The sequence below is a fragment of the Python bivittatus genome, unplaced genomic scaffold, assembly GCF_059951505.1.
Source record: "Python bivittatus isolate LINGU-HERP-01145 unplaced genomic scaffold, Pbiv_v1 ctg000580_np1212, whole genome shotgun sequence".
Lineage (NCBI taxonomy): Eukaryota > Metazoa > Chordata > Lepidosauria > Squamata > Pythonidae > Python > Python bivittatus.
The window spans coordinates 15,319,437-15,345,330 of NW_028277087.1; the positions used below are offsets into that span (position 1 = coordinate 15,319,437).

The 25,894-nt window shown below is 42.0% G+C and overlaps 1 protein-coding gene across 1 annotated transcript; it reads right to left on the bottom strand.

Annotated features, from left to right (window-relative positions):
- Positions 1 to 354: 354 nt before the first annotated feature.
- Positions 355 to 25,731, bottom strand: CDKL1 (cyclin dependent kinase like 1). The gene is made up of 10 exons (XM_007427664.3): positions 25,363 to 25,731; positions 22,090 to 22,305; positions 11,586 to 11,707; positions 7,469 to 7,541; positions 5,320 to 5,410; positions 3,986 to 4,186; positions 3,099 to 3,181; positions 2,397 to 2,453; positions 1,488 to 1,643; positions 355 to 1,146 (listed from the first exon to the last, which is right to left on the bottom strand). The coding sequence occupies exons 2-10, from the start codon at positions 22,255 to 22,257 to the stop codon at positions 1,039 to 1,041; spliced, it is 1,059 nt and encodes a 352-aa protein (XP_007427726.2). The 5' UTR covers positions 22,258 to 22,305; positions 25,363 to 25,731; the 3' UTR covers positions 355 to 1,038.
- Positions 25,732 to 25,894: the final 163 nt, after the last annotated feature.

Sequence of the window (25,894 nt, forward strand, 5' to 3'; positions counted from 1 at the left end):
GCAAATCTTGGTTGCCAACATTCTAAACCAAGAACTAGTAGAAACCGGGCAAAATAGTGTTCCTCTAGGAGATTAACATGTCTGTACTGTTTGGTGTAAAATCATGAAAAACATTCAGGAGCCAAAGGCATTGCACAATTCATATAGTTGAGAGCATGAAGCAAAAATAAAAAAATCATCCATAGATGATGGGAGAATTTGAGGATACTAACTCACAATAACAAATACAGCACATAACTAATGATGAGATTTCTGATGCTGAACATCAGAAGCCACATCATTTCTCTGATTCTTGTTTTGATAGAAAAGTAGCCTTTAAAATATGTTGGAGAGCCGTAATAGCTTAACAAATGAATCCTATGAAGAAAAAGATGCATATTAAAATTTTATTTTATTTCTAGTTATTTTAGGTAGAAAATAATATTGATTAAAATTTAAAGAAACATTTTTTTAATTAAAGAGCTCCTTTACATTTTATTTATTTTGTTGTGAAAACAGCGACAAAAAAAAAAATTTGAACCCAGACATTTCTGGTTCTCGTCTGTAACCTCCAAAGCCACCTCTCCACTTGCACGAATAACCTGCAGGTTCAGCCTGTCAATGTTACTAATTACATATCTAGTATAAGAACAAGGGTTCTCTCTTGCTTTGACACAGTGGGATTTTGTGAATGAAATATATTTGGCATGTATGGATCCCCTCCACCAATTCCAGCGGCAGCAGAGACAAGAATTCTTGTCCCACGAAGTATAAATTACAAGTGCTTGATAAGTAGAGATACAGTCACACTTTTTCAAAGGCCCAAATAGAAGCATTTTCTGTTGAATGATAAATTATTTCAAAACTTTTGTTGATCTATTCTTTTGTGTGTGTGCGCACGCAGATGCGTGCAGATATTTCCTTTCCAAGGTTTGTCACTTTTCAGTAAGAACCACAGTTTGCTTTACTTATGCTGGTATAGATACCGTGATTGTCTTTCCAAGGTCTCTTCATGGCTAGGAATGCAAGAAGACACATGATAGCCTATGATCTCCTTTTTTAGATGTTTGGGAAACGGTAGTTACGTTTTCTTGTTCCACAGTAGTACTTCTTGTTATCCAAAGCAGGTAAAATGTTGCTGCTGGTTAATTGGGGCAGATACTGTAGCTGAAAGATAAAAGTATAAATAATAATTTACTAGAGGACAAGTGTATGTCTTTCATTTTAGCCTACTTCAATGCAAGTTGCTCAGAAGAAGTTCCACACAGGGATCTTGAGGTACTTGGACTAGCAGGCTCTATACTCCTATAGAATTTAGGAAGATGGTAAAAGCAGATGCTTCTGAAAAGCTTTTACGTGTTAATTATTCTAAACACTGATTTTAATTTTGGTTTTGATTTTTTTTTAATTGTAAGTTGCCTTGAACATTGGAATAAACAGAGCAGGTGAGGTAAGTGTCACAAGCAAGGCTCCATTTCCTGTAGTTCGCGCTGCCTAGTGTGTCTTACCCCAGGCACATGCCTTCGCGATGGCCGATTTGGTTTCCGTGTAATGGATCTTTCACGTTCCCTCCCAAGTTCTACCTCTCGGATGCTGTCAAAATAAGGATGCTGAAGGAGTTGTTCACAGGTCAGCCTTTCAGTAGGATCCATATGGAGACAGCCCTGAGATAATACAAGCAGGAGATTGAAATGCACACTGACTAACATGTAATTATGGATTCAGAAGAGCATTCAGGAGAGGGAAACACATTTCTGTCTGCAGGGAGTAAAACTAAGATTAAATTTCAGATACAAGGCAATACCTGCATTATAAAGAAGAATGCTAGCAATAAATAACAAGCAAGTTACTTTTTTCCAAAGAGGAAGAGATTCCGACAAATATTATTTTCATCTTCTCACCCACGTTAGAAAAAAAATCTTTTATCTATTTTCAGGGCAATACGAAACTTCCATTCTCAGAGTCACACGCACTAAGCCTGAAAATGAAAAAGGCCCATTTCTTTGTGGCTTGGTCCTACTAACAGCCTACCATCCAGCTCTTTTCTAGGTGCTTCAAAAATATGTGCCTGGTTAAATTCCTCTTGCTTCTCCAGCTCTTATCAACTACAACTCCCCAAGCCCCATTCGGCAGAAACAATAACGAGCTGCAGTTCAGCTACAACTTGAGGGTCACGCTCAGTTTCAGTGTTTGTCTGAAACCAAAAGTGCACCACATTGAAATATTCCATTTGAAACCTTGCTTTTGATCCTTGCAGTTTTTTTTCCACGTTTTCCTTATTAACCATCTAACAGGGAATTGAGAGTTGCAATCCCTGTAAATTTGAAGGTCACTAAGTGAGGGAGGATGACTCATGCGATGCCACTGCATTTATGAGCCCCAATAAATGATTACAAAGATCAAGGTATTTTTCTCACCTTCATTAGTGCTAGAGCAGCATAAGAAATAGTGGGGAATTTCATTTCTAGTGGCTCCTGGTTAAAAAAGCAGAATAAACATTAGCAGAATCTCCTTCATAGTTTTTGAGGATTCCTCCCCCCCCCCCGGTTAAAGGAAAAACAACAAAGAAAAAAACAAAACAAAATATGCATTTTTCTTTTAAAGGAATGGTTCCCAGGACAGATGAGAGAACTAAAGAGCTAAATTGGCTCTTCTGCCTTTGCAACTTTTTATCGTTAAGTCCTGCAGTCTGTAGCTTTCTCTTCTGTTTCCAATAGCAATCCTTCCCCCCTCCCAGAAACCAATTTGGGTGTTGATCTCCAGACTGCACCTAGTTACATGTCTCTCTAGAGTCATACCCAAGAACGAACCATTCTTTTTAGGCAACAGTTTGTAACCAAGCAATGTCCTGGGTCCCTAAATAGCTAATCTGCAAAAGCAGTGTTTTCTGGTCCTTAGAAATCAGCCATTCTTCCAAAAGGGACTGAGAAGAGAAGAAAACACTTGCAAGCTAGCTCTCTGTTTTCTCAGGCTTTAGTATCTGGGCTGCCAGCTCCGGTTTTCTCTATCTCTCTGCTGGCATCTGTTGGCCGTCCACATTTTTGCCATCCTGATAAGGCAGGTTCAGTGGCGATACAGCGCTACACTCGTGGAAGACTGCTCAGGAGGGCAACTCTCACCATGCTTTCTGGATCGGGTATCCTCACCCCACTGAAGAACTGGTTTGTGCTGAAGACTTGCTGATGCCTGGGGATGAGGTCACCTTTGAACAAGAATCAAACAGTGCAGTCAGTTTAAACACTTGCATCACCAAGACCTCATCCTGTGTGGGGTTTGCAATAGAAGCAGAAGGGACCGAAAAGCAGCTTGACACAGAAACATCGGTGCCTAGGTAACCAGCCAAACACTCGTTCCTAGGGCTGGCAGAAGAAGTCTTTTCTTCAAATTTGCTGACCCTCCCCCCCCACTTTAAAACACGTTGGCTTTTGGCTTTGCCTTTCTTTCCTTTTAAGGCCCCAGGTTGGAAAAGGTTACCTAAATGAAAATTACCTTCTATGGGGGGGAGGGGAGGCGGGCCTCAGGACTGCACCTGGCTCTGAGCAACTTTCCAAAAGAATTATGTGAGTCAAAGATAGAAACAAAACATTATTTTATTTAAAGTAATTTATATTAAGCATAAGATGGCTACTCTCCAGGAATGCGTGTCAGCATTTTCTTCTATCATATTAAAAGCTAATTTTGGGAGGACTCTGGGGGCTCTTGGGGGAGGGCCTCTGGGACTCTAGGTTGTCCAACTCTGCCTTAAATGACCTCTCCTCCCCACCTCACCAGCAAGTACTAGGTTGAAGAAGGTTGTTGATAGTGTACGAAGATTGACTTCAATTAACAAAATAGTTCCTTGACCCAGATGCTACACAAGCCATGCTCCTCAAAGGAGTTTATGCAGGAGACAGTCAAAGTTCACATGCAACACCCCAGCGGGGGGCGGGGGGGCGAGGAGGAAGGAAGAATCTGCTAAACCTGAAACAACAGCCAACTCAGAGGTATCTCAGAGCCTTTTGCTTACCTAACGTCCTCCTGATTAAGTAAAGTTGATCCACATCAGATTTTCCAGGCCAGAGAGGGATGCCTGAAATCAGTTCAGCAAAAACGCAGCCAATAGCCCAGACATCCACAGGAGGGCCATACTGGGTATCACCCACAAGGAGCTCAGGAGAACGATACCACCTGGTAGCCACATAATCTGTATAATAGTCACTGGGCCCAGCTAAAAGGAGTTGAGGAAGGGATTGCAGAAATAGAAGCACCAATTAGAATAGTAAACTAGAGACCCTCTCTGTAAATCTTCCTTTCAAGGGCAAAGGAAATAAAATGATATCCTGGGGTCTACTTTGAAGTTTATTTACAAATTACAAACACTACAAGAAAAATATGCAGTAAGGTTCATTCTCAATTACTCAAAAAGCAAATTTGCTCTTGTTTATCGACTTTGGTTCTCATTTTAGAAAGAGTAAAAATGAACCAAATTATTTTCAATTAATCAATTGCTTAACACATTTTAAAAAGCAATGTTGTTATTTTCATCCTTTCATCCATTAAGAGGAACATCAGTAACAGGATCAAACAGAAAAAAAAATAATACATTCATCCATTGCTTCAGATTTCTGCCCTATGCATTTTAGAGATGAGGACTGGAAAACATGAGCTGCTAAAATCTACAGAAACATACAGATGTACAAAATCAAATGCAGCTTTGATCTCTATGTCAAAGCCAGTACAGATGTTTGTTCCTAGTTCTACAAAAGTCGCTTATAAAACATATTTTTGCAATTAAATGCATGTTATATAGAAAGTACATAAAAAAAAGCAATCCAATTAAATTATTCCAGTATTCATGCAAAGACAAAATAAGATTAACACTTCTTGTTTTTGCCTATGGACAGACACTCCAATGATTTTTTCCCACTCCATCACTGGAAAAAAATACAGCATGTTAAAAGCCAAGGTGTAACCATTTCATCCTTGGCATGCAAGTTTTAAAAAATACAAGGTTTAGAAGATGTGGCTGTCTAAATGCTTGATTTTACAGAGACAAAGGTAAGTTTAATATGTTTCTTATATAGTTTCATTCTCTGGAGATTTAGTCTGTAACTATGCATTCTTATACATACTTATGCACTGAACTCAGTGGGGCCTATTTTGTCAACCAATGGGTTAAATCTGACATCACATGAATTGATTTCTCTTGCAGTTACATATCTAACTTTTCTTCCTCTCCCAAACTATATTTTAGAAAGTTTCCCAATCTTCTGAAAAGTACAGGTGGTCACAGAGTGTGGAGGGGAGAATCTGCTTCCTACAACTATATCCATTCTGCTAAGTTTCACATAATAAACTTACTTAAGATGCGAGCAAATCCAAAATCACAGAGCTTAATGACAAAATGCTTCGTTATAAGGATGTTCTCCGGTTTTACATCTCTGTGTATGCACTGGACACAGAAAAAGGGATATAATGACATGATCAAGCAGAAAACACAATGCTTCATTTTATTAATCTCAGACATAAGACACCTGGCAGTCCACTCCTGAGACCTGACACTTGAGACAATATGGCCCTCTCATTTTTTTTTATGAAGTATGATTGCTAACAAATAAATAACAGCAACACTGTTTTATTTGTAGGGAAAATAAAGTAAATATATTAAGAAATATATTCCAGTCACATTCTTTCTAGTTTGAAGTTTTGGTGAGAGAGAGATGTGTCTCTCAGCACAACAAAGAGAGTTGTGTTAAGAAACATATTTGTACATGAATTGCTTTGCATGTTCTCCATAAACAGGAATACCGGATTCTGTTAGAACATCTTTTCCCAACCTGCAACTACAAAATTCCTAATCAGCATGGCCAGAGGCTGGGAATTCTGAGGCAGCAATCAGGTAAGAAGGAGTGGCTGTGGATTGGAGGCTCCTCTGTATCTGGGGGTTTACCATCTTTGGTTCTCAATGGGGTTGCACTGCCCCAGACAGACCCGGTGCATAATCTGGGGGTCCTCCTGGACTCACGACTCCTGCTCAAGAAACAGGTGGCAGTTGTGGACAGGAGGACCTTTGCTCAACTTCATGTTGTGCACCAGTTACGCCCCTTCCTGGATCAGGGGTCCCACCGGCCTGTCACTCACGCCCTCGTCATCTCTCGTTTAGACTATTGCAATGCACTCTACAAGGGGCTACCCTTGAAGAGTATCTGGAAGCTACTGCTGGTTCAAAATGTGGCCGTGCAGGCAATCTTGGGTGCCCCAAGGGTGGCACATGTAACACCTTTATTGTGGGAGCTTCATTGGGTTCCAGTTTGTTTCTGGGTTCAATTCAAGGTGTTGGTTATCACCTTTAAAGCCCTACATGGCGTGGGTCCAGGTTACCTGAGGGACCGTCTCATCCCCATTACATCAACCTGTCCCACCCGGTCTGGCAGAGGAGGCATCTTGCAGATCCCATCAGTGAGAGAATGTCGACTGGTGGGTCCTAGGAGGAGAGCCTTCTCTGCTGTTGCCCCCGCCCTATGGAATACTCTCCCCCCAGACAGGCCCCTACCCTCTCAATTTTCCAGAGGGAATTGAAGACTTGGCTCTGCCAACTTGCGTGGGGCAAGGAAAGATACAACCGACCCTGGGAACACCTAATTAACATCTGCCTCTTGAAAGTATTGCATAGGAAGTTTGCTATTCTAGCATATTTTAATTAATATTTATCTATTTTACTTAATGTTTATTCTGTTTCTACTGTAAACCACCCAGAGTCACTCTGCAGTGAGATGGGTGGTGACGATTTTGAAATATAAATAAATAAATAAACAATAAACAATTCCTATCAAGGCTACCAACTTGGGGAAGATTTTTCTAGGGTAAGGGGCAGCAACATGGTGGCTATTACTTCCCCAAAAGTTTCAGTTCAATCAAAATTATTTTAATGCATGTTCAAAAACTAAAATGGCCAAAATACTGGGAGATCACCAAATTTTGTGACCTTATACATTAAAAGAAATCAATTTCATGAGAGATTTTGCAAATTTTGGATGCATGAGATCTTGCAAAATCTCAGAGTTGTTGTTCAGTCCAGATCTGGCGATCTGATGAGATTTCAGACAATTTGGAGGGACTAACCTGGGCTTCAACATAAGACATGAAATGGCATCTGGCCATGATCTGAAAAAGTTGCCAACCTCTCTGTTAAAGGATGAGAAATTTATCATGAAAGCAGGGCACTCAGGTAGAAGGGTGCCATTTGTATGGTAACTTCAACCCCTCTGGCATTTTGGAAAAATTTCAAAAATGGAGAAAAATCAGCCATCTCCAATTAAAACATTTCTCTAAAAAAATGGTTTAAACCTGGAAAACAGCTTCATATCTAGATCATCCAATCTGGAGACAATTGTAGCAATTATACAAATGTTTTCTGATTCAGTAAGCTCAAAATCTGTAGCACTACAGAAACAAACTGGTAGAGTGAGTGTAGAACAGAAAGTGGCAATTCTGGGATGGGATGACTTACATTGTGTTTGTGACAAAAATTCACTGCTTGGAGAGTCTGCCAAGTTATGCTTTTCACAAGATGTTCTGGGACCCTGGGAATAAAAATTAAAAAGGAGGCAAAAACAGGGTGTAAAAAAACTCAAAGTCTTTCCTAGATGATTCTTACATACACATAGCATATGCTACAGTATTACCATTTTTAAACTGGTGGCAAACCATTTAGAATATTCAATGTATTTTTATGGATTTATGGATTAAAATAAAAGCAAGCAAGAAGCAAGCTGGATTGCAAATTAGAAATGAAGGAAATCCATTCCCAGATGCAGCTATTTAAATACTTTTATTCTGCTTTAAGTATTTAAAATATTCCACAAATAGTTTACATTCATATACACAAAGCAGTAAAATATTTATATGGAAGAAAATAAGGATCAGGACCAGGTGAAAGCGGTCCACCAAACACTGCTTTGTGTGGCTGGTGTGGGTTTTCCGGGCTGTGTGGCCGTGTTCTGGAAGTTTTGTTTCCTAACGTTTCGCCAGCACCTGTGACCGGCATCTTCAGAGTGCAGGAGCACAGACAGGAGCAGTTCTCTCTGTGCCCAGGAGGATGTGACCCTTTTGTGGGTATTTATAGAGATCTGAGGGGGGAAGGGGGAATTGGGGGTGTGGGGGGGGTTGAGTGTGTGGGGTATGTGTGGGGGGGGTGAGGATCCCCTCACCGCCGCAGGAGTATACCGCATACCATGCAGTTGCGGGCAAGTATACATCAGGACCACAAAACACAGCATCCATACCAGGATAAAAGAACACAAAAGACACTGCAGACTACAGCAACCAGAAAAATCTGCAGTAGCTGAACATGCTCTCAAGCACACTGGACACAAAATCCAATTTGAAAACACAGAGATACTGGACAACACCAACAGCCACTATACCAGGCTATATCGGGAAGCCATTGAGATTCACAAACACCAGCACAGTTTCAATAAAAAAGAGGAGAGTCTAAAAATCAACAAAACCTGGCTACCAATCCTGAAAAATACAGCCTGCAAAAGGTCAACGAACTCAGCTCAACCACCAGGACATGTGAACAGTTCACACAATGAACTTGCTAATCACCCCCAGCAGCCCCTCCCTAACAATTCAATAGAAGAAAAAACCCTGCCTAATCCCCAGGAAGATACCCACAGATTCTGACACCAAAACAAGCAGCCACTCAGTAACTCAACCCCCCCAACACACCCCCAATCCCCCCCTTCCCCCCACCCCCCCAGATCTCTATAAATACCCACAAAAGGGTCACATCACTCTGGGCACAGAGAGAACTGCTCCTGTCTGTGCTCCTGCACTCTGAAGATGCCGGTCACAGGTGCTGGCAAAACGTTAGGAAACAAAACTTCAAGAACACGGCCACACAGCTCGGAAGACCCACACCAGCCATCGTATGCCGGCCGTGAAAGCCTTCGACCATACACTGCTTTGTGTATTTGAATGTAAACTTTGGGCTGTAAAATAGACAGACAGACAGACAGACAGACAGACAGACAGACAGAAATGTCAGATTCCCATTTATTATTTTGGTTAATGAAAAGACGATAAAAGAACATATGGGCATCAAGAGAGGTGTATTTGAGCAGAGGGTTAATCATAGGTACAGTATTTCCTGCTCTGAAATGGACAATGAAATAATGTTATGCTTTTATTATATATTGGCCTATGTGTGGAGAGTCTCTCTGGATACAAAATTTTTATTTGTGATGTAACAGCAGTGTACAAATTGAATGAGGTCTAGTGAAAAAAACAAAATCATTACAGTAAGTTAGTCACATCTAGAATGGCCCTTAGAAAAAAGTTCCTGACTTCTCTTGGATCTTTTCATGGCAACATCTATGAAGCAACATTTATAAACTGAGGCTTTGAATAAAAAGAAGTATGGATATAAATTTGAAAGTTTCAACAATTTAGACCATGTCCTAAAATACAAGCAGAGAGTTTTCACCCCTATCCTTAATGGTGATGTGTCTCCTGGTTTTACATCAACTGCTATTTCAAAAGATTGGTATTTGGCCTTCACAAGAGGTTTATGTCCCCACTTCAAACTTCATGTTCAAGATTATGAAAAGAGTGTCTTTGACAACTGCCTGGCACAAACCCGATAATTGTCTTTGATCTTCTGAACTCAAAATGCTGAGAACAATGAGCAAAGAATCCTTTTTATTAATCACTGCATAATTCTGAGTTGCTGCATGTTCTGGAGAAATAAAATTCTCTCATTTCCATTCCATACAAAATAATTTAAAGCAACACACTTGCCCTTCTCCCCATCGTTATTTTACCTTCTGTGGATTTATCTGGTCATATGTAAAAAAGAAAACCTAAGCAGTTCCTATGAGGAGAAGGTAAAAAGCCATCAAGCCACCTTTCTCCTTGAAAGACCTACTAACATAGCAGGAGTCAGGAATCACAGGAAGGCAAAATTCCTGGAAATAAAAAACAGACCATTTACAAGTGTCATAGAGCTAATGTATTGCAACAAAAACCCTAGTTGTACCTGGAGGCTATTCTCAGACCTAGTGGCTGTGGCTGTTTTAGGCCCCTGAATCTTGGAATTTTTCACCTTTCGCTTTAGATGGGGTGGCATGTCCCCATTTGAGACTGACAACTTAGGGGTTCTCCTGGACTCACAGCTACTGCTTGAAAATCAGGTGGCAGCTGTGGCCAGGAGGGCCTTTGCACAGGTTCATCTTGTGCATCAGTTGTGCCCATTCCTGAAACAGGAGACCCTCCAGATGGTCCCTCATGCCCTAGTTACCTCATGACTAGACTACTGCAATGGGGCTGCCCTTGAAGACCATCTGAAAGCTACAGCTGGTTCAAAATGCAGCGTCAAGGACAGTAATGGGTATACCTCAATGCATTCATGTATCATCCCTGCTTTGCAAGTTGTATTGGTTGCCAATTGGCTTCTGGGTGCACCCTTGTCACCTATAAAGCTCTTCATGGTATAGGTCCTGGTTATCTGAGGGACTGCTTGTCTCCAGTGGCTCTCACCCATCCAGTAAAATTGGGCAAAGTGGGGGTGCTCTGGGTCCCCACCATTAAACAGTGTCATCTAGTGACATCCTGGAAGCGTGTCTTCTCTGTTGCAGCATCTGCTCTCTGGAACAACAGTCCCACCACCCCCTGAGAGTCACAAGGCTCCCACCTTGCAAAGGATCTGTAACTTTTTAAAACCTAGCTTTGCTCTCAGGCCTGGGGTTAGGCTGTTTGTGAGTCCCTGGCAGGTTTTATGCAGTATTTTAGGTACTGCATGATTTTTATCTGGGTATATATGTTTTTCCCCACTTCTTAAATTGTTTTTCTCTTCTCTTTTAATTATGTAAGATGACCAGAGTAATTCTCTGGTGGCCTTCAAATCAAATCAATAAATAGTTTGCTGCCATTTCAAATCCAGTGCAGCACAGCCAGAACTATATTAACTCAGCTCTCAAACATAGTTGATGTCCTAATATCAAGAGATTTGGAGCTGCTTTCGAACTGGCACAAAGACCTCATGTAGAAGTGCCCTAGTTCTATCTCTTCTATGATGCTTAAGAAAAACTCTTGGCCTCTTCAAGAGCTGTGCCAAAGGCAGAAAGCTGCCAGCAGTGTTTTTCCCATCAATCAATTTCTATGTCAGGAAAAATGGCAATCTTCCCAAGGCCTGATCATATATTTAAACCAAGACGTCAGCATCCTTGTCCATCATAACAGCTTTCAAACAAATACCAAAATTTGGGCTTTTAAAATACATTGTTGAAGGATGGCTCTCTCAAAAATTGCCAGGTTTGCAATTGCCATGGAGAAGGGAGAAATCTTTTCAGCAATTGCCAGTTTCAAGATCTAAAGAGGAGTTATTCCCCCTCTTCACCATACGTGCTTCCATCTCAGCCACATTATCTCCTTCGCAAGAGCCCACAGCAAGCTCTCAAACCATTCTTTTGCAAGCATGCCTTAATCCATGACAACCACACAGTGGCTATTTTTCCTCAAGATTGATGGTTGCAGATCTGTCACATCTAGAGAGAAAAGTCTGCAGAGTGGTATGGACATGATAACTTCTCTCTTTCTATGAATTTAATGAGTTGGCTACTTACCCACGTGGATTCTTGTCCAGTTCATGAAGGACGGTGTGGTCACAATATTCAAAGACCAAGTGAAGCTTTCGTTTCCTCCGGAAGACCTCCAGAAGATTGACCAAATTGGGATGCTTCAGTTGCTAAAAAGCATAACATGGCATTTGTGAAGCAGGTCCATGTGAAGAAAATAGAGCTGTTGTATCAACATTCCACAACTTGGTATAATTCCAAAGTATTAAGCAATGTATTAAGCAAGAAGGTCCAAAGTAATTTTAGTTCCTTGCTCAGAATTTCATGCTTCCAATTCAACTCTCAGATGCCACTTTGCCTTATTGCCCACTGTGCCTCAAATTATCTCAAAAATACGAATGTGTTCTCCTTGATTCTCTGTTTCTTAAACATTCTCATTAATTTTATTTATTTAAGACTAATCTCCTTCCATAACCTTTTAGTTTAACTACTTAATTCTGCTTTTCAACCAAAACAAAGATAGAATACTTAATTGCCATTAATAGTCATCTACAATCTTCTTCCTTTTTGCCTCTCCCATACTTTTCTCATTCTCCCTTTCCTATCTTCTGTAAACTTCACAAGGCATGAACCTTCCTCCTAAGCTATCGTAAAAAGCAGGTGCCTTGACGGCTGATCATAAATACAGTCTTAAACTCATACTGATTATTATTACAAGCATTTTGACTGAATGCCTACATTTTAATTTTTTTGAAATGAAGCATGCAGAATAATCTGGATGACAAGATGAACCTCTGGAGATATTTGGACCATCCAGCTCCAGGGACTGTCCATCTTTAGCCCTGAATGGGATTGCACTCTCATTTGGGACTGGTGCACAATTTGGGGGACCTATGGACTTGTAGCTCCTGCTTGAGGAGCAGGTGGCAGCTATGGCTAGGAAGGCCTTTACACAGATTCATGTTGTGCTCCAATTATGTGTCAAGTCCACAAAATCCTGCTGGCTGCGCTGGAAGGCTGAGGGTCCCCATGGCTCACGCCCCCTGCGCACCATCCCGCCGTCCGATCGGGCGCTGCTGCTGCTCTCCAGCGCTGGCTGGCGTGGCTCGTCCATTGCAGGGAGGTGAAGTGCGTTGATCTTCTTGAAACATACATTGAGAGGATCAAGCAAGTGAACCCACTCATCAATGCTGTTGTTAAGGACAGGTTTGAGGCTGCCCTGCAGGAGGCCCAAGCCATTGATCAGCTGTCGTCTGAGGGACAGGAAGATGAAGAGTCACTTCATAAAAAATTCCCCTTGCTGGGTGTTCCTGTCACCATCAAATAAGCCTTTTCATTACACGGAATGCCCAATACCTCTGGACTAGTCAGCCCCCGCAAGGTGATCTCCGTGTCGGATGCTGTCGTGGTATCTTGGTTAAAGCAAGCAGGCGGTATTCCTCTGGGGGTGACCAACTGCAGCGAGCTGTGTATGAGGTTTGAGTTTTAGCAAAATGTCAAGTCCACAAAATCCAAACCCCAATTTAGAAGAATTCTCGTGAAACCAGGCCTGGTTCAGATAAATGCTCCTTTATTGGTTGGTACATGCAGCTTGACAACAAAGCATTGCTAAAACTAAAGCCTGTGTAAAGTTCCCTCTACTTATTCCCCCCCTTTACTACATTGGCGCCAAAATCCTTTCTCACAGAATGGTGGCCTTGTACATTCCTCCCATTGATAACAGTTCTTCTCAGCCTTCAGACTACCACCAGTAATAGCAATAACCCAAACACAACTATAAACTACCATTCTTCCCCCCAGATACAAATGGCAGAATCAAATCAAGCAAATACACATTGACTGCTATAACTTTTTAAAATAACATCTGATTGATGCAGGTTCTGACATTATGCTTGTTCCTGGACTAGGAGGGCCCTCCTCAGAGTCATTCATGCTTTGTTCACCTCATGTGTGGACTACTGCAATGCACTCTACATGGAGCTGCCCTTGAAGACTACTTGGATCCTGCAATGCAAGAGGTCCAGAATATGGTGGCCCAAGGAGTTATGGGCATGCCACATTATGCCCATAATACCTCTGCTTTGTGAACTATACTGGTTGCCAGTAGGCTCTGGGTACAATTCAGGGCACTGATGATCACCTATAAAACCCTTCAGAGCTTGGTTGTTTGAGGCACCATCTGTCTCCTGTGATATCTGTCTATCCTACACAGTTAGAGTTGGCATGTTTCAGGTTGGGTCAATTAAACAGTGGCACTTGCTGGAACTCAGGAAGTAGGCCTTCTCTTTTGTGGTGCCTGTCTTCTGGAACAGCATCCCTCAGAGATTCAAACGATCCCTATTCTGACTTTGTTTAAGTGAACCTTGAAGAGCTGGCTCTTCCCCCAAGCCTTGGGTTATGGAGTATGGTGGGCTCTTTTGGGGAATATGGGGGTGGAGGGTTACACTTTTCCTGTTCTTTCTAGACATCTATCATTCTTTTTGCTGGTTATAATTATTTTCAATTGTTTTGAATATTGTATGTCACATGATGGATTTGGGCAGCTTTAGAAATTTGACAAATATGTTTGACAAATGAGGTGAATGGTGGCTGTATGAGGTCAGAAGTCCTACTAACTCAACACAGAGTGATTTAATAACAACACGGAAAAACAGCAACAAAAAGGAGGTTTCAGATTTTTTGTTGTTGTTGTTGTTTAGTCGTTAAGTCGTGTCCGACTCTTCGTGACCCCATGAACCATATTGCGCCAGGCCTTCCTGTCCTTCACTGCCTCCCTGAGTTTGCTCAGTTTCATGCTCATTGCTTCAGTGATGCTATCTAACCATCTCATCCTCTGCCGTCCTCTTCTCCTTTTGCCTTCAATCTTTCCCAGCATCAGGGTCTTCTCCAAAGAGATCTCTCTTCGCATTAGGTGGCCAAAATATCTGAGCTTGAGCTTCATTATCGATCCTTCCAATGAGCAATCAGGGTTGATTTCCTTTAAGATTGACTGGTTTGACCTCCTAGCAGTCCAGGGGACTCTCAAGAGTCTTCTCCAGCACCACAGTTCAAAGGCATCAATTCTTCGGCGCTCGGCCTTTTTATGGTCCAGCTCTCACAGCCATACATTACTACTGGAAAAACCATAGCTTTGACTATGCGGATCTTTGTCGGCAAGGTGACGTCTCTGCTTTTTAATATGCTATCTAGGCTTGCCATAGCTTTCCTCCCAAGGAGCAAGCGTCTTTTAATTTCATGGCTGCAGTCTCCGTCTGCGGTGATCTTGGAGCCCAAATAAATGAAGTCTGTTACTGCTTCCATTTCTACCCCTTCTATTTGCCAGGAATTGATGGGTCCAGATGCCATGATCTTAGTTTTTTTAATGTTGAGTTTCAAGCCAGCTTTTGCACTCTCCTCTTTCACCCTCATCAAGAGGCTCTTTAGTTCTTCTTCACTTTCTGCCATTAGGGTGGTATCGTCCGCATATCTGAGGTTGTTGATGATTCTCCCTGCAATCTTAATTCCGGCTTGTGATTCTTCCAGCCTGGCATTTCTCATGATGTACTCTGCATATAGGTTAAATAAGCAGGGTGACAGTATACAGCCTTGTCGTACACCTTTCCCTATTTTGAACCAATCGGTTGTTCCATGACCGGTTCTAACTGTTGCTTCTTGGCCCGCATACAGATTTCTCAGGAGACAGGTAAGGTGGTCTGGTATTCCCATCTTTTTAAGAATTTGCCACAGTTTGTTGTGATCCACACAATCAAAGGCTTTTGCATAGTCAATGAAGCAGAAGTAGATATTTTTCTGGAACTCTCGTGCTTTCTCCATGATCCAGCGAATGTTGGCGATTTGATCTCTAGTTCCTCTGCCTCTTCGAAACCCAGCTTGTACATCCGGTAGTTCTCGGTTCATGTATTGCTGAAGCCTAGCTTGTAGGATTTTGAGCATAACCTTGCTAGCATGTGAAATGAGTGCAATCGTGCGATAGTTTGAGCATTCTTTGGCGTTGCCCTTCTTTGGAATTGGAACGTAAACTGACCTTTTCCAATCCCGTGGCCACTGTTGCGTTTTCCAAACTTGCTGGCATATTGAGTGCACCACTTTAACACCATCATCTTTTAGTATTTTAAATAACTCAGCTGGAATACTGTCATCTCCACTAGCTTTGTTGTTAGCAATGCTTCCTAAGGCCCACTTGACTTCACTCTCTAGGATGTCTGGCTCAAGGTCAGTGATCACACCAGCGTGGACATCAGGGACATTAAGATCTTTCTTGTATAGTTCTTCTGTGTATTCTTGCCACCTCTTCTTAATCTCTTCTGCTTCTGTTAGGTCCCTGCCTTTTTTGTCCTTTATCATGCCCATCTTTGCACTAAACGTTCCTTTCATATCTCCAATTTTCTTGTAGAGATCTCTAGTCTTCCCCATTCTATTGTTTTCCTCAATTTCTTTGCATTGTTCATTTAAGAAGGCCTTCTTATCTCTCCTTGCTATTCTCTGGAAATCTGCATTCAGTTGCTTATATCTTTCCCTTTCACCCTTGCTTTTCGCATTCCTTCTTTCCACAGCTATTTGTAAAGCCTCATCTTGGGGTCTCCTAACCCTGGTGTTCATAAGAGTATATAAAAAGTTGTCCTGGATCGGATGAAAGGCCTATACAGACCAACACCTTGTTTCCCACAGAAGGAAATTCACAAGCAGGACATGTTTCCCAGCAACTGGAATCCAGAAGCATCCTGCCTCTTCTGACACTGAAGTTTCTATATAACCACCAGTAGACTTTTCCTCCATGGATAGCCTTATATTCCTATATTTCAAGCCAAGCATTTGCACCCCAAAGACAGACAAGGCAAACAGTGGCGTTCGTTTAATCTCTTTAATCTGAGCTACTATGGCAAGTGTTGTTGAAGCCTTTGTTCTTTCTGGGTTTACGCAACACTGAAAAATGTGGATGGATCAAGAATCCTGCCTCCCCACCTCCACTCTCTCTGGATTAGATCTCGCCCAAACCTCTTGTTGCCCAACCCACACTGTTCTCCAATTAGCAAACAAACAATCTGTTACTATTGACTGAGAAAGTGTTTTTGAGAACTGGCGGCAGAGCAGGCCCGCACTTGTTCAATCAACACAATTCAGCACACAGATCTATTGGCAAAGAATGGTGCAAATTGCTGAGATACTCTGCTTCTCCCTTTCTCTTTCTTGGTTCCTTCAAAGGGCATTTATCAGCTGCTTTCCTGACATCAGCTGCTGCTGCCGCTATTGAATTTCTTCTTGGGCTTTAGAAATCCCTATTAATCTTTCCACAATAGCTTATCAGACTTCTGGATCTTTTCAGATAGCTAGGGTAGATTTGAATGCTACTATGGAGTTAAAGCATGCACAAGGAGAAGCAAGCAACTTGATATCCTCATTGGCTGTGTGTTACAACATCCATTAGTGCCAGCAACATAGTCGAAGTTCAGGAATAGGGGAGTCGTAGTGTAAAATATCCAGAGGACCCCTGGTTATCTCTTCCAGGCCTAAAGGCTTAAGACAATATCATCTGAATGGAGGGTTAGAACCAGGTGCTATCCCTCAGAATGGACCAGCAGGAGAAAAACACATTTTCTTCAACAAGGCGCATTTTTCTTCAGGAGTCCATTGCTAATAAAATGGATGGGTGGATGGATATTTTTAAAAAGATGAAATAAAGCCATGAGGGAAAGAACTACCAACAGGTCCAGCATGGACATCCAGTTCACACAACTCTTTTTTAGCTATGCATTTTTTACACAAGCATACAGAGAGCTGCTTCACACATAGTGAGCAGGATTTGTTCACCCCCCGCTTTTCCCAGTATGAAAGGCAAGGAGGGAAACCTCAAGAAGCTTCACTTCAGGACATCAGAAATACCTTTTCCCAGTCAGGAAAGGTGAAGAATAAGGAAACCCCAGAGGAAAAGTGCCAGTAAAGGACATTTTGGGGAAAGCTTCAAGGTGCTTACAACCTGCCACTGTTTCTACCTCTATTTAAAGCAGGCCTGCAATCATCTGAATTTGTGAAAACAATGAGAACATGCAGAGATCACCATTATTTACTTAATCTTATGTATTCATTAGATTTCTACCTTGCCTCCCCTGCTCAAAATCAGTGAGTACATAACACAACTTCCTCCAATTTTATCTTTCCAACAATAATGACCTGGGAAGATAAAAATTGAAATTCAAAATCATCCAGTGTACTTTCCTAGCTAACGGTGGATGAACTAGGTCTCCAAACTTACTTATTATTTAAATACATATGGCTGCCAACTCAACATACAACACTGGGTGGCTAATAAACAGTAGAAGGACCAATAATAACAATTTAAAAAATTTAAAAGCAATTAAAATACCCCAATGCACCTAGAAGAACTCAACAAACATATTAACAGAACACCAGGATGAACTCACTCTACATCCTGGCCAATGCCCAGGATTGAAACCAGGTTTTCAGCACCTTACAAAATGCCAGTAAGGTCAAGGCCCTCTAAATCTCCCCAGTGTTAATCCAACAGCACTTTCTCCAGTTCATCCAGCACCCAGCTGCTATCTCATTCTACTTTTCTATATTGCCAGCTATATTTTGCAGGGGATAAACTTTTGACTGATAAACACCATTTTCTATTGCCCTTGTTCCATCTGTAAAACAAATGGGTCGGGTGTGGAAGGGAAGACAGGACATATTGGTTCCTTTGAGGGACTTAGTTTGGAAAAAAGCTAGTCAATGCCACTCCAACTTTAAACATATAAACAATTTGATGTAGTTTATGAACTGTAAGCCAATTTAATAGTGACTGCAAAATTGTTGCAGCTGCAAAGTTCCTAGTGTGGCACCATGGACACCTTCACTGATGTTTGCCAGGCACCATGTCTCATCGGAATTTATTCAATTATTTTTAAAGATTATTTTAGTTTTTAAGAAAAAAAAACAACAGAAACTGGCAGCCCTTTATTTTCAAGAAGGCTTCTATGCACCACATATAGCCCAGAGGCATTCTTAGAAAATAAATAAAAATAACAGCTGACTATAACCTAGGGTTTTTTGTTTTTTTTTTTGGAAGTATATCTATCTAGAAAAGAAAGGCAAAAATACATTGAGATGGACCTAATAATCAGATGTACAGGGCCAAGATAGGTGCTTCGTGGCTCAGCAGTAGTACTTGTGAGAAGGGTCTGGGTGTCCTGGTAGACCACAGATTAAACAAGAGCCAGCAGTGTACTGCAGCTGTCAAAAGAGCCAATACAATCTTGGATGGCATCCACAGAGATTCATAACGTTGAGATCACAGGAAGTGATTGATGCATTCAATGCTGCATAAATTGGACTGCACCTGGAATGCTGTATCCAGTTTTGGTCACCAAACCTCAAAAAGGATATAGTGGTGCTAGAGAAGGTTCAGAGGAGGACAACCAAGATAATCTAGGGGCTGGAGCAACTTTCCTACAAGGAATGACTGCAGCATTTTGGGTTTTTTAGTCTAGAAAAGAGGCAAATGAGAGGGGATGTGATTGAGGTGTACAAAATTATGCATGATTAAAAGAATTGAGTATGTTTAGCCTAAAGAAGAGAAGGCTAGGGGGAGGGGCATGGTAGCAATCTTCCATTACTTGTTGCAGGGGAAGAGGGTGTGGATTTATTCTCCATAGTGCCTAAGGGTAGATAAGAACCAGAGGATGGAAGCTTTACAGAAAGAGATCCAAACGTGAAATGAGGAATTTCCTGACTGTGAGAGTTACGAAGCGATAGAAGAACCAGTCTCCTGGAGTTGTACGTGCTCCATCACTGGAGGTTTTCAAGCAAAGTTCAAACAGCCATTTGTCTGGGATGGTCTGAGAATTTCTGCTTTGGGTAGGGGGTTCGACTAGAAGACCTCCAAGCCCCCTTCCTACCCTATGATTCAATGATCCCCAAAGGCCAAAGGTGGTAGTAGTGCAATACTGCAGGTTACTTTCTGCTAAATTGGTATTTTGTGACTGGTCTTGCCTACAACAACAGTATTTTATAAGGGTGCCTGAAATACATTCTCAAAATTCTAAATATATGCACTGGCCTAAAAGATTGTGTGAACAGTTCTAGGGCATCTTTTGTCAAGCCAGAGCCCTGAAGTTGTGGTAGACTACCACTCCCACCATCCTCAACCAACGTAATCATTATATTCTAGTATAATATACATATGTGGAGTGACTCAGGCTGGGCAAAGCTGATGTAAAGTAATTTACACCATGTAAAGTAATGCATGGATAATTCCTTTCAGCTAGGAAGGATGAATCCTGCCCATTAATTTCTAGAAACCGTAGCTTATTATTTTGTGCAAGTGCCAACTAGAAAAAAGACGTTTCATAAGTTCCTATGAGAATATCAGCTTTCATTTAAAATCTTCCTCCCCTTCCTTGTTCCAGAAATAGAGTTTAAATTACCTGGAAAATAGCTGGTGACATACCACAATGCAGAGATGGCAGAGATAATAACAAGCAGAGGACACAGATCCTTCTTCTTGTCCTTCTATGAGAAGGACAGGCAATCTATAAGCTATATCTAACTTCCAAACCCTTTTTTGCACACCTGAACTGCCCCACCAAAACTCAGAGATAAATTGCTGAAGAACAGAACAGTGGCTGCCCACTACTGTATTTATTTGAAAAAAAAAAAAATCCAAATACTTGCTTGAAAAACACTGCAGAAATTGAGTCCCTGCTACTTTTACAATGCCATTACCCTGCTCCAATACAAGAGAATATTTGTAGCTGTGGGTTGAACTGTGGAGTCCTTGGTGCTCTCTGAGCTTGGTTGTTTGCTTGTAGACATTTCATTACCTGACTAGGTAACATCATCAGTGCTAGTGGGTGGGGTGGGGTGGGGGGGTTGCTCCCTGTTTATATACAGAGAGCTTGCCCTGCCAGTATTGGGGGAGGTATGGTTTTCTCCTTGGTAGTTCCTTGATTAGGATATTGTTTTCTGCTTGATTGTTTGTCTGGTGTTAATAGGGATTAACAGCAGGGATTAACACCAGACAACCAAGCAGAAAAAAGAACTACCAAGGAGAAAACCGCACTCCCACCAACACTGGTGGGCAAGTTATTGTATATAAACAGGGAGCAACCCCCGCCCCCACTAGCACCAATGATGTTACCTAGTCGGGCAATGAAACGTCTGCAAGCAAACCATCAAGCTCAGAGAGCACCAAGGATTCCACATTACCCTGCTCATTGTATAGCCTTTCTGTGCTGAAAATAGTAATACCAACTACAATACCAATGATTATATAGTCATTAATATTAATGGTGGCCATTTAAAGCTTTTCTTTTATGTTTTCTTTTTACTGTTACCCTTTGTACTTAGTGATTTAAGTTGTGTTAGCCGCCCAGAGTTGCTGTTGTAAAATGGATGGCCATATGCATTGAATAAAACCAATACATAAATAATGATTTTATTAATATTAGGAGGAGCAGGAGGATTGAACTGTGGTCCACTGCTGCTGAAGGTTGCCCACCAATGACATATAATTAGCAGAATAAAATCTAAGAAAACAAAGACCTCAATCAATGGTCCACAATGTGCATGATTTACATCAATTGCAAAATGCAGTTTTTTCCTCTTGCGGAATTTGGGTTATCTTGACATACTGTTTTGCTTCATTTGGAGTGGAATATATAGACCCAGTATCAGGAGGACATTATCTAAGAAGCCTTTCTAAAGAATTCTCTCTGGCCTCTCAGACCATCAGAACAGCTTTCAAGATAGGAGGATCAACAGATGTTTAAGACACATATCTACGGCCAGAAACTCCCCTCCACCCACCTCAACTCATGTTCTCAACAAGAAAACTCATGGTCATAGTGTTGTAAGGCTGTTGAAATTGGGGGATTCTTGAGATATTTATAATATATTTGGAGTCTACAAACCACTTGATAATTCTTAGGCTGTGAGCCTCTCAGAGACAGAGATGATGATGATTCACTGTAAATTGATCTGGGCCTATGGGATTGTATATGATGTAAAGAAATTACATGAACTGTTTTACGAGGCCCCAGTCTTAAATACCACAAGAAACAAAGGAATAAAATAGCTTCCTACTATCCCAATCACAATTATTGTCTACTTATTAACAGATTTATTAATCTCCTTCTAGGATTAAAAGTTCTCAAATAGAACAGAATAAAACAATAAAAACCACTGTCTTAAAATATATTCATTCTAAATTTTTAATCCACATTTAAATTGATGAAATAAATATTCTTATTTATATCTATCCTTTCCACTGCTTCTCATAGCTGTTTATCAGAGCTATCTATCATCAAAAACGTATCCATGTACTTTATGTACAGTTAACGATCCATGAAATACATTTTAATGATAGGTTTCCAAAAGCTGGATGAGTCTTATATAAGCATCCAGCAGTGTATTTCTGATACAAGAGGCATGGTGATATTCAAATAAAATGTATCATTGGATAAGGAAGAAAAGCAATTAATGTATAGAAAAACATATGCACAGACAGGTTTAATCAAATGAAGTTTCTGATAAGCAGATTCCAATTAATTACCTTTAGCATCCGAATCTCTCGAAGTGCAATTTTTTTAATAACAGGATCATCCTCAGATTCCAGGAACTTTTTGATAGCAACGATCTGCCCCGTGTCCTTGTTCCGGCACTTGAAAACAACTCCATAGGAGCCTTCCCCAATCTTACTGATCTTTTCATATTTCTCCATTGCTAACAGAAAAGAATCTCTGGAGATGTTATCCACTGTCAGTGAGACCTGGTGAGTAAAATATTTCCTTGAGTATCTGAATGATTCAAAAGATGCAAGAGACCACTATCATTTTAAACCTGTAAAAAATTTTTAAAATATAGTTGCAGCCACACTTAGCATCTACAGAATCCATGGAAGATAACCACACCACACTGATTCTTTAATGGACCAGGACTCAGAATCTATATTTACCTTGTTTTGTTTTGCAGAATGGGATAGTCTTTGGTACCCCCAAATAGTCCAGCAAGTCATGGGGAGAGGTTGGAGTTTAAAAAGAATGAGACTTCTTTTTAACAGGCTTCATCACTGTCGCTTGTAATGCATTGTTATTTACCCTACAGCACTGGGCAAGCTCCCAAAACCTCTTGCCAGAAAAAGTTAAATGGAGCTTAATGGAGGAAGAAGTCCCCCCCCCCCCCCAGTTCCACTGAAATGAACTGGAATGACTGAAATTACAGTGTGGTTTGTGGTGAAAAGGTTTCTATTTAATACGGCACTGCCCACATTTCAGTGGATTTCCAAAACCACCAAATGTATGATGACTTAGTGTGATGTATAAACTGACCCTTCCAAGTTAATTTTTTTCACATTGTTAATTAGCCATTACTCTATATTGATAGGACCTAGTCAACCTTGGATGACCATGAAAAAATAAAGCAGAGTTAGGTATGAATGGAAGACCTGCAGGAAAGCCTAGGGCAGCAAACTGGACTACAAAGCTGAAGAAATCAGCCAGGAGAACTCAGTAGCAAACTACTTCTGTAGATGTTGCAAAGACAACTAACATGGACATATTAATGTAGACCCCATGGGTCAAGCATGATTCGAGGAAGCCTTTACCTTTCTGATAATTAGACTTATCTCTATAGTATTTATAATCTCATAGAACATCCTGTAGATTTGGGACCTGGATATCTTTTTCTATAAGTGGGTGCCCATCAGCTAAAATCTGCAAAAGATGCTGCCTTGAAGTTGCTCAATTCACAATCCAATGATCCGAACAAAGGCATTTCCAATACAAAATCTCCATTGCAGAATCTGTTCCTATTTGGTTACAGTTGACACTGAGCTTTTTAAGATGCACCTTTTCAGACTTTCAGTTAAACTGAAACCACAGTACTTTTCTGTTTCATATTTAGTAGTGTTAAATTAACACTAAATTAAATATTATAGACATTTAAAATTTTTAAGATGATGTTGACTTTAAACTTAATTGTTTGCAATGGCTTATAATCCATTTTGAGATTGTATTTAATTATGAAAATGGTGGGGTAGAAATGTTTTCAACTGGAAGGTCAGGATAAAGCTTCCTAGCTCGGCCACAGAACATATCAAATAGCCTTGGGAAAGTCATGACTAGCTTTCTTAACACAATACATTTCTAGTTGTAATTCCTACCATCCATTCCTCTGCTTCCTGAACATTTCCAGCAACCCTTGTCCCTGTTGCCCCCCAGACCTGGAACTCCAACTTCTACTCAGACACTTTCTTCTTCCTTCATCACATTTCACCTTAAGAGCCAAGATTTTTCAGTTTTAAAAAATAATCTATGTATTAACTTTTTGGATTCCTGCCACAACAACATAAAGATACCTGGTTGTATTTATGCATTCTCTCCCTATCCTACTTTCTTCTTCCCCATGTTCTCTTCACCTCCATTCCTCTTTTCAAACCTGATCATCTCTACGTTCAGTTGAATTTAGACCGTAAGCTCCTTAGAGCAAGGAACTTCTTTTCAAGTTTATGTTATTCTATAATGCTTCTGGGTCTCCAACGTGATGCCTGAGGGCTCTAATGTGCCCCTGGATGCCTGCCAGGCTCCCTGCCCCATCAAAGAATTTTTCTTATAAAGTCTTTTAACTCAAACAGAGATGTGAGCATGCTGCAAAGCAAATAGTGTTATCTTCCTTTAAAGCAAATAGTGTTATCTTCCTTTACCAATACATCTCTGGGCCCCACACAGGCATTCGTAGAAAATGAAAACGGTTGGGGACTGCAGGCTAGTGTTTTGATTGAAGCATGCCTATTTGCCCCTCACCCCCAGGACAAAGATATACTGAAGTGGGATCATTCTGAAGGACAAGAGGGGCTGACCAGGACCAGCCTCATCAGCTTCCTTTGTGGCAGACTGATGTTTTGTGATGATGACGACACCACTATTGCAAGCATGCAACCCTCCTAACAACAATTTTGCATGAGTGTCCTACACTCAAGGTGCCCCCTGGTCTAAAAAAGCAGAGAGCCTTTGCTATAAAAGCTGTACAGTGGTAGCATTAGTCTGTGAATTTAGAAACACTGGGAAGAAAAGGAGGGCCAGGACTGCAAGGCACTCTATGCACCAACGTGGTGGATACCAGCGCCTCTAGTGCAATACGAAACCCGAGCGCTGGAAGTCTCCAGCAGCTTCTGTGTCTTCAGACCACTTTCCTCATGCAAAAGGCCCATCTAGAAATTAAATTTTAATTCAGCACCTTTAGGCAAAGGCAGGTTGCCAGGGAGGGTGCAGCCAGCTGGGCAAGCCCTTCAGCAGCAAAACACACTGGCCTCTCTGCGTAAGGAAGGAAGGACGGGGGCGGGTGATGGACTGGGCTCCAGTTTTGCCTTCGCTTGCCTGCAAAAGAAACTCCCTGAGACTAATGGTGCCAGCAAGCGGGCGAGAAGGGCACAGCGGGGACAGGCACTGAGAGGGGGCAAGAGGGCACAAGGGGAAGCCCCCTCCTCCCTCACCAGTCCAACAGCCCCTTGGTGGTGTTTCCCTCACACCTGCAAGCAGCCCTTTTGGGATAAGGAGATGCCAGGCTCCAGCACACCCTGGAAGCACTGCCTGGCATTCAGAGGGAGGCCAGGGGCACAGGCAAATGTTGCTGTCTCAGAGGCAATTCAGACGCCTTTCTTTTCGCAGCAAGAAGAAGCCCATTTGAGGGACCAGGTACGCCCCCTTCCTTCTGCAACGGACTAGTCCCTAAAGGGCCCTCTGCACATGCTCAGAAGTACCCTCCCCTTCATTAGCTCTACAAGCCTATAGGGACGTATCTAATAGTCGACAGAAACACACGCCCTTACCAATTCGCGGCCCAGAAGGGACTCCGCAGCCTTCCTCGATCAAAGCGCACTTTGCCTGTGCTCAGAGACCCGCTGCCCTGCGCCTGGCGGGACAGCACTCCCTTCAGCAGTTCTCACCCTCGGTGCGGGGCTTCGCTTTCATTCCGCCCAGCCGTCGGGCGATGGCTCTCGGCAGGCGCAAACGCCCCGCTGCTGCCGGCTGCCGCGGGTGTGCAGATGCGGCTCCCGCCGCGACTCCTTCCCGCGCCGCGCCGCTCCGGGCCGTCGGCCGCAGACGCCGAACTGCCAGTCAGGGCGGCCGCCCGGGCGAAAAGGGGAAAAAGGCGGCGCGGGGAGGCGACGGCTCTCGCCACCGCCCGCCTCCTGGAGGTGGACCGTGGGCAGGAGGAGGCCAAAGGCCGCCGTTTTCCGTGGCAGAAGGTGGCAGCCCAGCCGCCTGAGCAGCAAGCCGGACGGTGCTGTCGTGGTTCCGTCTGTCAGGGGAGAGACAACGCAGGTCTCCACGCCTCGGAGCAAAAGGGCAGCGCTGCTT